This window comes from Anabrus simplex, chromosome 5, assembly GCF_040414725.1.
Source record: "Anabrus simplex isolate iqAnaSimp1 chromosome 5, ASM4041472v1, whole genome shotgun sequence".
NCBI lineage: Eukaryota > Metazoa > Arthropoda > Insecta > Orthoptera > Tettigoniidae > Anabrus > Anabrus simplex.
Window position 1 is genome coordinate 42,651,578 of NC_090269.1, and position 13,300 is coordinate 42,664,877.

The 13,300-nt window shown below is 38.6% G+C and overlaps 1 protein-coding gene across 1 annotated transcript in view; it reads left to right on the forward strand.

Annotated features, from left to right (window-relative positions):
* LOC136874304 (large ribosomal subunit protein mL50) overlaps window positions 1–6,230 on the forward strand; it is a 48,045-nt gene extending 41,815 nt beyond the window's left edge. Inside the window, exon 5 of the mRNA XM_067147946.2 lies at window positions 5,881–6,230. Within this exon, the coding sequence (XP_067004047.1) occupies window positions 5,881–5,996 (116 nt within the window). The 3' untranslated portion in view covers window positions 5,997–6,230. The remainder of the gene's footprint in view (window positions 1–5,880) is intronic.
* The last annotated feature ends 7,070 nt before the right edge of the window (window positions 6,231–13,300 follow it).

Sequence of the window (13,300 nt, forward strand, 5' to 3'; positions counted from 1 at the left end):
GAGAATGATTGCTGGTACAAACACGTGGAAACAAAGGCAGGAGGGCACTTGGAATCTGGAGATAAAGGCTACGTTAGGAATGAACTCGATGGATGAAGCTGTACGCATAAACCGGCTTCAGTGGTGGGGTCATGTGAGGTGAATGGAGGAGGATAGGTTTCCTAGGAAAATAATAGACTGTTATGGAGGGTAAGAGAAGTAGAGGGGGGCCAAGACAATGATGGTTAGATTTGGTTTCTAACGGTTTAAAGATAAGAGATATAGGATTGAATGAGGCCACAGCACTATTTGCAAATAGAGGATGGTGGCTACATTTAGTAAATTCACAGAGGCTTGCAGACTGAACGCTGAAAGGCATAATGGTCTATAATGATAATGTATGTTCAGTGACCGGGCGAGTTGGCCACGTGGTTAGGGGCGCGCAGCTGTGAGCTTGCATCTGGAAGATGGTAGGTTCGAACCCCACTGTCGGCAGCCCTGAAGATGGTTTTCCATGGTTTCCCATTTTCACACCAGGCAAATGCTGGAGCTGTACCTTAATTAAGGCCTCGGCCGCTTTCTTCCCGCTCCTAGGTCCTGTTCTAACGTCGCCATAAGACCTATCTGTGTCGGTGCAACATAAAGCAAAATGTAAATAAATAGTTATTCAATGGCTTATCCACAAGGACAGCAAATCCTTCAATGGATGGATGAAGTAAAGCAAGTAGGAAATACAGTTGGTGGAATTGATTTGGCACAATTTGGTGTTGCCTATAACAGTGAAAGTTAGGGCGAGAGAGATCATGTAGAAAACAGTGATCATGTTGCTGTTTCAGAGGTATTGTGAGAAGAGCTGGAAGAGGAGCAATGTGCACCAGTGCCGCGTTATATTGAAAAGGGCAACTGCACAGTGTGGAACATCCATTGTTCGCCGAACACATCGAAGACAAGACACATCAACCTGAGACAAACATTAAAATGGCACAGATAAAGGGTGAATACAAAAAAGAAAGAGTTGCCTAGGGCACCTAAGGAAGATCTCTTGGCTCATTTTGGTCTTCCTTACTTGACTGCAATTTTGAATGCCTCGTGTACAAATGCAGAGAATTTTTGGGCAACAGACGGCACTGTACCTGAACTTCTCCGTGACACTATGCCCCTGAGGCGTTTTTGTCTTCTGTTCATGCCAATTTATAAGGAACACACCCTACATGTTTGTAACAACTGTGACATCGAGCAGGCCGGAGACGACTATGATAAATGAACTGTTCCGGTAGGAATAAAATGGTAACTAAAATCTGTAATATTTTTGTTGTTGTGAGTTACAATTTGTCTAATTTCCATGGGGTATTTATATTAATAATTTTACAGTGTGTTATTTATAAACAAATCCTTACATTTATCCTTTATATTATATTTATGCATTACATGTTTGGGAAAAAAATACATTTTAAGTCCACTTCATTTTGGCAAATATAAAACAAAAGAAAGGAATAAAACAACAAAACAAACAACAAACCAAACCAGTATTAGCATTGGTTGTGGAGAGAGTGAAATGTTTGGCACACAACCACTAACGTAATTGAACAAATTCTACTTATGAGATTAAATTACCGCCTAGTCAATACTTGGACAGCTTGCAATTGAACAAGTTAGCAAAATGCTCATGACGCAACCACTTTTGTTCCAGAATGACACATCATAATTCTCAGACTTGGATATTATGCCAGAAAATAATGCTGTAATAACTACTGTATTTGTGTTCATATTATGTGATAAGGAACATGTCCATGAACACTTCCATACCATTGACAGATGCATTTAAGTTAACTACTTATTAGAAAAATATAATATTTGCCAACAACCACTCGACCACTGCCAGGCTAATACAGTAAGGAAAGCAATGGCGAACTACCTCACTCATTATCTTGCCTACTTTGCCTCATTTTAGCGCCAACTTTGGTTTCCCATAACCACTTAACCTCTGGTAGTTGCTATTTGAGAATATAACCAACCTCTGTGCTGATAACAGACAGATACTTTTAAGGGGATTGTATTTTTGATGCAGTTGTTGAGTTGCGAGAAATTTATGGTGTGGTGTGTGGATAAGAATGTTCTGGAACAGTTATCTAAACTGATGAAGAAGGGGAATCAGTGTTCTCCTTAGGACCTTCTTAATGGCTACCAGAACCTAGATATATGTGCTAGTTAGATAATATTAATACATATTTGAGTCATTGGGTGTTCCAAATTAAAATTTAAATACTGTTAAACTGTTTATTTACATGATAAATCTTTATTATCAGCATGTTTGCATCAATTACATGGGAGTTTAAATATTGAGTTTAACTATCACATAGTGTGCACTAGTGGTGCCTGGATTACCCTGGAATCGCATGCGAGTGCTCGATTCCACATGACGTCACAAACCTGTATGGCCCTCCACAGCAACAGAGTGGTAAGCCGTAGTGTTCCACGATTACGAACGAGCTGTAGAAAACTATAAGTTCAGAATATTGTGTTATGTCCTGTTTGTGATAATGACACTAAAGTAGTTCAGTTTTGTAGTTAATGTTTACCTGTCTGATAGTACTGTTAATATCCTGAGGGGAATAAATTGAAATGTCATCATGTTAATGTTTTTTTACATAGTTTTCTCCACCCGGCTACTCATTCGTGCCACCTGGCTGATGAAAATTTCTGGGGAGAACACTGGGGATATTGGGAACAGCTTAGGTTGTAAACAGATATGACAGTGAGAAGAAACAGCAGCTGGCATACAGGAATGGACAATCTTCTAAAACACAAGTACACTGCATCAGTCAAGTACAGTAAAACCTCGTTAATTCAAAGTCGTTGGGACGCAAAAATCAGACTTCGAATTTCGTGATTTCGAATTAACCGCCAAATCGTAACTCAGAAATGCCAACCCTTGCGGCGTCACCAAGTATTCTAAGACCCGTTACTGCATGCAATTAACCTTGATTAACAGCTTAAACCTTTCAAATGCCATGGAAGAAAAAAGGGGAAAAAAATTTAAAATGTATCCATCTAATAAGGTGAATTTACAATATTCAAATAATGTACTTGGATAACTCACCGGCAAACATAACCTCACGCAATTTTCAAATCAGACCACTGCTACTAAGCATTGCATATGTACCTTTGTAACAACTAATAATCTACAGCCAATGGCTGATAATGTTGTTATACACAGTAATGCCCAATATTGTATTTTTTTTTCCTTTTACGCCAAATTAAATCACCAATTATTGCAGGCCTTAATTCTCGAACCTAAGACTTCAACCAGATACTTTATCCAATTATTACGACTTTACTTATGAACAAGGTCTCATTTAATATTCTCTCAAATCGCTGGAATATTTTTCCTAACATTCCAAATAATGTAATATTTAAATTTTCAAAACAGACCACTGCTACTAAGCACTGTATATGTTCCTTACACAACTAGTAATCAACAGCTAATGACTGATATTATTGTTGTACACATTAATACCAAATTGAATTATTTTCCTTAGACTGCTCCTATTGTAAAAATGTTAATAATAGATCTTGGTAATTATGCCGGCCCTGTGGTGTAGGGATAGCGTGCCTGCCTCTTATCCGGAAGCCCCGGATTCGATTCCCTGCCAGGTCAGGGATTTTTACCTGGACCTGAGGGCTGGTTCGAGGTCCACTCAGCCTACATGATTAGAATTGAGAAGCTATCTGACGGTGAGAGAGCGGCCCCGGTCTAGAATGCCAAGAATAACGGCAGAGAGGATTCGTTGTGCTGACCACACTACACCTCGTAATATCTGCAGATCTTCGGGCTGAGCAGCGGTCGCTTGGTAGGCCAAGGCCCTTCAAGGGCTGTAGTGCCATGGGGGAGGGGGTTAGTAATTATACTTTAATTTTAAATCAGGTGCCTGATTTAACCTTGAGGAGGTACAGTGACTGATGATGCCTTCTATGAAAGGCGAAACATGTCTCACATTCATAAGGTAACAATAATCAATTCCTAATTGTATAAAAAAATTTATTGTATTGAATAGGTGGTTAAATACTGAATTAATTAGCATCCTCCAAGTATCGTCAGTGTTCGTGGATTATATTTCTCCACACACTGCCTGCTACGTGATATAGTGGCATTCCTTCAAACGCTGAATACAAAAGAACTACAATTTCACTTGAACTTAGCACATATGAAGCACACTGTAGACACACCGAAGTGAGTGGAATTGCGGACATTCTGGAAGATGCATTCATTCAATGATGCGTAGAAATTTTTAATTTCAAATACTCTGTAAAATACAATTTTTGTAAAATGTAAAGGCAATTTTGAATTAAAAGTCTGAATTTTGGTAATGGGACCGACATTGTTCTGCATATTATGAATTATCCGTATTTCAAACTGAACAATTTAAATAACATGCACAACTGTACCTCATGTTTCCGGGAACGAGTGCTTCTTCGAATTAGGCGAGATTTTGAATTAACCGATTTCGAATTATCAAGGTTCTACTGTATATAGATTATTTAAGAAATATCGATAATCGACCATTATAAACATGTGTGAGAATTTGCATTTTGAACTGTTTATTTCATTACTTATTACTAGGGCCCGGATGTTTAGGAAAAGTCATATTTCTTCCTTGTCTCAATTTTCTTGCCTGATTGGATTTTGGTGCAACTCAGATGAAAATCATCACAATTAAGTGATTTTTATTTGTTATATAAATGCATATTTTGGCTATTTTTTGTCATAAGGTCATATTTTGACCCATTTTCGTAGAAACGTCATATTTCGGCAGTCTGTCGACAGATGCAGCTGTGCAAAATCATCTTCAACTTATCGAATGCGAACTAGTGTTCACAATACTGCTTCTCGGCATCACATCTGCAGTTAATACAAGTGGAATACCATTTGTATAGAATGAAGGCCATAGGCTTCACTGCTCCTTTTACATGATTTCAATTTGCACCAATAATCTTGTGCCATAGAAAGGAGCTTCTGTTCTTACAATAATGTGTTAAGTGATAATCGGAGGTCTTTCGCGCCTGATGATTTGAAGATGAATATTTTCATACACTTCAGTTCCACCTGTGGAGAAGAATGAAAAAAGATATGTTAGTTTGCACTATAGGCCATGCCGCCTTACCATAATGTATTGAAAGAAATCTACTTAATTCCTTTTGTGGTACTCAAACTTTAACGCTTTTAATAACATTAATGAAATCTGGGCTTGAACTTTCCAAAATATTTAAAAAATAGATTGATTTCTAGTTTTGTCGTATTTCAAACCACCACTGCAGGGTGCAAACATGTTTTGACTTTTAAAATGTTGTGTGATCTGATAATCTTAGTACCGGTACTTTATAGCTATGTATTCACAAATGTTCGATAAGTGAACCAAGGACAACAGACTGTGAATAACTGCTAAACATGTATATTCAGAAAATTAGTCTAATATGAAAGTAAGAATAAAGAATTAAGTTAACAAATATGTATCAGAGGAATTGCCCTTTCGATTTATAATTTATTAAAAAATGTCCATATTTTGATTAATCATTTTCCAGTCATATTTTGTAATTTTTACGTCATATTTATCCACTTTTGAGGTCCTATTTCGTCACTTTTGAGGTCATATTTAATCACTTTTTAGGTCATATTTGCTTGCTTATTTGGGCTATTTTTAGGTCTTAAACATCCGGCCCTACTTATTACTGTTGTAAGAGGAAGATATCGACCATTAACTAAATGATTATACAACATAGTGGGCTCTCTCCAAATATATGATTTCAGGCCAGATTGTGGAGCTTTATGGCAGGAAAACTGTCTTGTTTTGTGTTTGTGTGTGTATTATAATATCAGATAATATCAGTTCTTTTTTCTTTCAGATACTGACACAAAATTTGGTGGTGTGAGTGCTTTTCCGAAAAGTTCAACTATTGTTACTGGATTGCTGTACAAGAAAAAATACAAGGGATATAAAGCTAAAACATCATGGCCATAGAGATAAATTTATTATGTAAAATAAAACTTATATTTTATGTGAACTGTATTTCAAGTCATAATGTAGCATCTGCTTTAGCTCTTCATGGTGTTCCAACATCCAGAAATTCATCCCACATATTGTCAAATGTGATGTTTGTCGCTCAGTTTGAATCTTATGCAAGGTCTGTTTTAAAAAACAATGGATTGTGTATATAGAGAATGCGAGAGTAATCATTAAGTCAAGATAAATATATGTCTTGTTTGTTCCAACTTTTTTTTTTTCATCATACATCCTTGTACAGAATTTTTCTTCCTCTTCTCCAGCATCTGTTCAGAGTATGTCTATCGTTGTCATCTTCCAGTGATTATAACTCCGAGGGGTGAGAAGAGTAATGGAGTGGCCACTAACCACAGCTAGCCTGTGGAGAAATTGGGCCCAATTCGCAGGACGGGGAAGCCCTTGAGGCCACGCCCATTTGCCATAGCCGTGCGCTACTGAATGAGGGAGAATGTGGTTAACAGTAGCTGTGTTTTCTTCCTATTCAAGCACAAGGCACCTAATTATAATATACTACACTGTACACAAAATTGCAACAAATAAAACTGTACTTTTGACCCAACTAAAGCTGCTCACAGACCACAAATTAACAAGAACAAGCAGTGCAATTACATTCCAACTGGGAGCATTATTGTCCTTTGTACTATGCAACTTTGGTGAAATGTTTTCTAATTTTTGTTGCCTGAATCTTTCCATTTTGCACTCTGCATAAGTGTCTTAGTTGAACACCTGAAATATAAGTAAGCTGAATAGCGCACTCATTTGTAATTAAGCCTATTGATTTCAAGTCATGAAATAAAGTTTTCATAGTTGTTGCTTTCTTTTTTCACCCTAGCATTTCTTCTTCGTAAAATTTTAATGATCATTGTCGTGCGTCTCAATGAAGCCCTCATTTTCCTAATTATCAGTTTCAATTTTTCTTCTTTCTTTTGACACTGTGCATGTTCAAAGTTTTCTGCATTTTGCTTGTCCAGGGATTGAACACCCTGAATAAACAAATGAGAATATTATTAGTTAAAATGGGGACTACCGAAATATAATAGGAGTATATTGTGTTCAAAGCTCTTCCTGAAATAAAATAGGAAATGTTCTCACCTTTCGCACCTGAAAGCTTGAAGCTTGCTTTACGTGCCAGTAAATCTATCGACACAAGGCTGATGTATTTGAGTACCTTCAAATACCACCAGACTGAGCTGGATTTACTTGGCTCGAGTGTGTCAATATCCCTGGATTGGGGTTCCTTCATTTTCTGCAAACCATTATTATTTTGAATGTCATCCAAACATAACAATAAAACAAATCAGCCATTATCTTAATTTAAGTCCTCAAGTGATAATTACCTTAAGCACTGATGGCTGTAAGTAGCTGGGATAGGCAGGGAATACGTTCGAGAAGGCATTCTCTCTGTCTCGGCCTGGATAAGTACTCTATGTAGTATTGACTTGGTCAGGGCTAAAGTGCTCCTTACAAATAATACTATGAACACCAAGTGTCCAGTTGTTCCTCTTAACTGCCTTCGTCCACAGCGCCCGAGTGTCTGGGTTCTCTAGGGAACCTACACCAGTATTCATATATTAGAGCAACGGCTTTCTCTCCATGAAAAAATAAACATGCTTGTCTACGATTGATATCTACTAGCCTACTATAAGAAAACTTACCGATGAAAAGCAATGCCGGGTTTTCTGTTCCCGTTACTTCTATTGTTTCACATATACACACAACAAAGGCCCATGATAAACAACGGTTACATTTGGCATCTTGTCACAGGTAACTCACTGGGTAACTACAAACTTTTGACTAGCAACTAGCTCACACTGCTCCCCAGCCAGCCATGGTGCCGAACAATATGGCTGCTGCTTTGAAGGAGAGGTTCCATTTGACCTAGCTAAGGGCCATTCCATTACTCTTTTCATCTCCCTGTTATTATTACAGTTGAACCTGTCAAGATAGCAGCTGATAAGCAGCCACGCGCTAATGCTGCTCCGTTACTTTTTCGTCTCTTCTCAGTACTAGTGTTGTTTGCAGTGATCTTTTTGCTTCAGATTGTATCCTTCCGTGTGAGTGAAACTTTTTTTATATCATCTGTCAATGTGAGTGAGTGGTGCTTTGCAAAATGTAAATTAGTATTTTCTGTGCTTGAAGCTTGACCAACTTACCTCCACTCCAGCCTGGCTGCCAAGTGAGAAACATGACCATGTCTTCACTACTTCTTTACTTCTTACACTCCTCAATGAAGCCCTCATTTTCCTAATTATCAGTTTCAATTTTTCTTCTTTCTTTTGACATTGATATACAGCGTGACCCAAAAGTCTATTAACGTTTGACGAGGCAGTACTTCATGGAATATTGGAGGTAGAGAGGTAATAATTGACACACATGATTGGCATGACATGGGGTTTTATTGACACCAATATAAAGTACACAAAATCCATATGATTTCGCGGTTAGTTTCAAGATAGTGGGTTCGAGCCCCACTGTCGGCAGCCCTGAAGATGGTTTCCATGGTTTCCCATTTTCACACCAGTCAAATGCCGGGGCTGTACCTTAATTAAGGCCACTTCCGCTTCCTTCCAATTCCTAGGCCTTTCCTATCCCATCGTCGCCATAAGACATACCTGTGTCAGTGCGACGTAAAGCAAATAGCAAAAAAATCCACCAGGAAGAACTCTACTTTGGACCTAGTTTTCTCCTGCCTCGGGGATGTCAGTGTAATAGTCGGCCACAGCCTGTTTTTGTCTGTCGTGACTCCCTAGGTGTGTTCACCTCTGCTGCCTACAGTGCAACACAGTAGGCCTTCCCCATCAGCTGGTTGACAGGTTTCACTTTGGGGTAAGTCCAACTGGAATGCAATTAAAGAAGACCTTTGTTCACTATCTTGGACCACTTTGTTATCATATGGTGACATCAACTGCTCTGTGAGTACTTTCTACAGTATGCTGTTCCCTACAATTAAAGACCTGCTCGGCTGAGTTGCTTAGACATTTGAGGCGCTGGCTTTCTGACCCCAACTTGACAGGTTCGATCCTGGCTAAGTCTGGTGGTTTGAAGGGGCTCAAATAATAATAATATTAATGTTATTGACTTTGCTTCCCACTAACTACTTTTCCGGTTTTCCGAGGTGCCCAGGTGCTGGAATTTAGTCCTGTAGGAGTTCTTTTACTTGCCAGCAAACTTACCGACACGAGGCTGACGTATTTGAGCACTTTCAATTACCACCGGACTGAGCCAAGATCGAACCTGCCAAGTTGAGGTCAGAAGGCCACCGCCTCAACCGTCTGAGCCACTCAGCCCGGCGTAAAAGTAGTTGGTTGGACGTAAAGCAAATAACATTATTAACACTCTTTTTTTTTCTTTTTCTTTCCGAATTGAGCCTCTATGAACTGCATGTTAACAACCAGTCTCATTTTCGTCTGCTGGCTTTGACATCATGCCAGTATCTCTTAAGTCCGTCGATCAGCACTTTCTTCCCCTCCTCTGGTAAAGGGCCTCTCCGTCTTCTGGGTTCTGTCTCCACCATAAAGCCCTGATAGCTTTTTGCCATCCTTCTGAAAATAATCCTGTCATTGATTTCATCCTCCGTAATGCCCACCTCTCGCAGATCTTTCTCACACTCTTGGAACCATCTCAACTTAAATACCTTCGGTTTCAGAAAATTTTTGAAATTTTCTTTGTGAGCCGGTCATTATTCATATAGAAGACGTGCTTATAAAACAGCAATCTTCTCTTTCTAATTGGTGTTATCAGTTCCATCTTGCTGTATACTTCTTTATTGGATTTCAGTCGAACCTGCCCATCAAACCATCTGTTGCCGAAGTTCTTCCATAGTAGCCTGCATTCTCTTTTAAGTAGTTGATTGACTAGCCCTTTTCGATTCATGCACAGGGTCTCCGAAGCATATAAGGATTCTAGTCTAACAACAGTGCTGTAATGTCTTAATTTGACTCTGAAATTCAGCATCTTCTTATAGATGTTGTTAGTCAATTGGAAAGCTCACTCTAATTTCCGGATGCAGATATTGGGTCGCTTCTTGTTCTACTTGTTTTTGGATTACTTCACCAAGGTACTTAAACTTCTTGACTCTTCCAATTTTTCCGACTTCATTAGGTATGATAAATGACAACATCCGGTGGCAATTTCTCACCATACCTACATACCAACATTATTATTACAATTAAAGACCACATACGTTTCACTAAGCCTCAGTCAAATCGCTTCCCATCCTGGATTAAAGACTCAACTAAATTCTCCAGAATAAACAGCATGCTTGGACTCCTTGGAAAACCATCTCAGTATTTACACCCGTAATGTTTTTTCATCACCTTCGCTGTCTCTCAAAAAACTCAAGCAGGAATACAGTAGTTATGTAGCAGCACTGACAGGAAATTTAACGATGAATCCTAAATGATTTCGGACCCGCATATCTTCACGGAAAGGAACTCCTAGAATTCCAGACAACATGAATGAAAATAATATACCAGTTTCATACTAAATGAGGTCACATCACTTCAGTGCATATTTTCACTGAACCTTCTCCCCAATTCTGACTGATTCCGAACTTTTCTTTCCACCTGTACAAGAAACATGTTATCACTCATTAGCAAGTATAACAACATTGCCTGATGAAGTTCTTAACATTCTTCTTGGTCTTCTGACTTCTAGAGCCACTGGCATTGATGAATTAAGTCCAATTTTTGTCAAAAAGTATTGCATACTCTTTATGCTTTCTTCTCTCTCTCTCTCTCTCTCTCTCTCTCTCTTATTCTCAATCAGTTCTTTAATTCTGGATCTTTTCCTGATGTTTTTGTGATAATACTATTCACAAATTCGGTGAGACATAACCCCTCCTCATACAGGCCCATTTCAATCACATCTATCCTCTCAGTAGTCACTGAAAGAATTTTACAATCCTGCCCGTTGTATTTCATAGCCCCTTTCTTGACAGATGAACAACACACCTGTCTTCAATCAATACGCTACCTCACCCATTGCTAACAGGATGCAATAGGATGTAATTTACATTGATCTAGCAAAAGCATTTGATTCCATAAACCACAATCTGCTCATATACAAACTGTCCCACAGGTATAATATTCATGGCAATCTTTTAACTCTCATAAAAATCTACAGGGGATACAGTTTAAGATTTCTCACCTCTGTTTACAGGCCATGGGAATCCCCAAGCGGGTGGCATATAACTTGCGTCAAACCTGGCTGATAGAAAATGTTGACAGCTGAGACAGCAGGATGTTTAGCTCTGTTGCACAGTTCCCTAGTAACAATTGGTATTTTAAAGGTGTGTTGTAAGGTTATTATTGCGATAGATAAGTACACTACGGTACAAAGAATATTTTTGATCGAGTGTTATTTGCACAAGAAGAAGAAACCAGTTAAAAGGTGCCTTCGAAAATTTCGTAGACAGTTTCCCAGTTGTACAGTACCATCAAAACATTATGTGCATCAACTCGTTCAAGAGGGGCATAGTAGTAGTTCCGTAACTAATTTTAAAAAAAGGCGAAGGAGAACAGCTCTCACACAAGAGAAGTTAGAAGATATACAGGCAAGACTGTAAGTCAGTCCACATAAGTCGCTTCGGAGAGTAGCTCAGGAAACTGATATTTCACATTCATCAGTACGTAATGCAACAAAATTATTATATTTATAATCTTACCAGACTCATTCAGTCCATTCAGACCTGCAGATTTCATTGCAAGATTAATTAAGATTTTTGCAGTTAGCTAATGAATAGTGTCCTCGATGGTATAGTGGATTTAAACTTTCTTTTTATGAGTGACGAAGCATGTTTTCATTGAGTGGATATGCCGTTTCACAATAGGATCTGGGATACAAAGAACCCGCACATTTTACAGTCGAGACATCTGCACAACATGAAAGTGGGTGTATGCTGCATTATTAGTGCCCGACGAATTATCGGCCTGATATTTTTTCAGGGCATAATTACTTCTAACCGTTATATTCACAACATTCTCAAACTTTTTTGCTGAACTGATTGAAGAAGAAAAAAAGTACGGCTTTTTACAGCAGGATGGTGCAGTGGCTCACGCGGCGCTTAGCATTTTGCGATGGTTGTAGGAAGTGTTCGATGATGATCAGATCATCACAAAGGCTTATGGCCCTCTCGTTCACCTGATTTAAGCACCTGCGGTTTTATCCATGCGGAAATATCAAAGGAAAAATTTACAGGAATAATTCTCCAACTGCAGAAGAATTAAATCAAAATTAGGAACATTGTGGTTCCATCAAGGTCCATGAATTGCAAGGTGTGTTTCGATATCTCATGAAATGTGAAGCTCAAGGAGACCACTTTCAACATTTTCTGTAAGTACTGGTGAGTTCAGGTTCATTTACTAGTTGATTTGTTTTATTTATTTGTTCTGAGCATGTATATAGCTGGGGAGTTCAGTCCTATTTAGTTTCTAGGCGTAAACATGCCGCTGGTTTGGGATGACTACATCTGCTCACCATGTTGGGCACTGTGCTTACTGTCACTGCTTCACTGTGCTCCTATGCCTCGGTACATTGCGATGAACTCATGTATTTTCTCAACCATCAACAGCGAGTCATACTTCCTGGATCTATTTTCTCATGGCTGAATGTCTCATCTGGCATCTCACAAGGAGGAATTCTATCATCTGTACTGTTTTCTCCCTTTGTAGATGACCTCACAGATGACATAAATAGGACTCCATGTTCCATATTACTATATGCTCATGATTTCGAAATTTTCAAGAACATAGTAAACTCCAGTGATTGTGATAGCATTTAAAATGCTTTGGACTTGGGCTACGACTGGATAATTAGATGGAAACTGAAAATTAATGCTGAAAAATGCATTAAAAAGTCTATGTGCCTAAATGAAAATGAGCTTACCCACTGGTATGAAATAAATGGCACTCCACTGAAGGCTGTTACTCAGGTCAAAAATTTTGGAATATTTTATGTTAGCAAACTACATTTCTCTTATCAACTAGACCAAGTTAAATCCTGTGCCATGAGGTCTCTTGGACTTTTGTTCAGATTTACTGAGATTTACTAAATTATACTTCTGTACTTATTCTTCCTATCATTGATTTTTGCTCCCGTCTGGTCATCACCTGCCCCCACAAATGTCATAAACCGTATATTCTCATTCTGTACGTGCATTATTAAAGCCTGTAACCCTGACCTGAGACAGTATAATACCAACCAAATTCTGTCATATTTCAATATCTTGGATCTGAGGCTCTCTGCTTTCTTCACAGAACTGT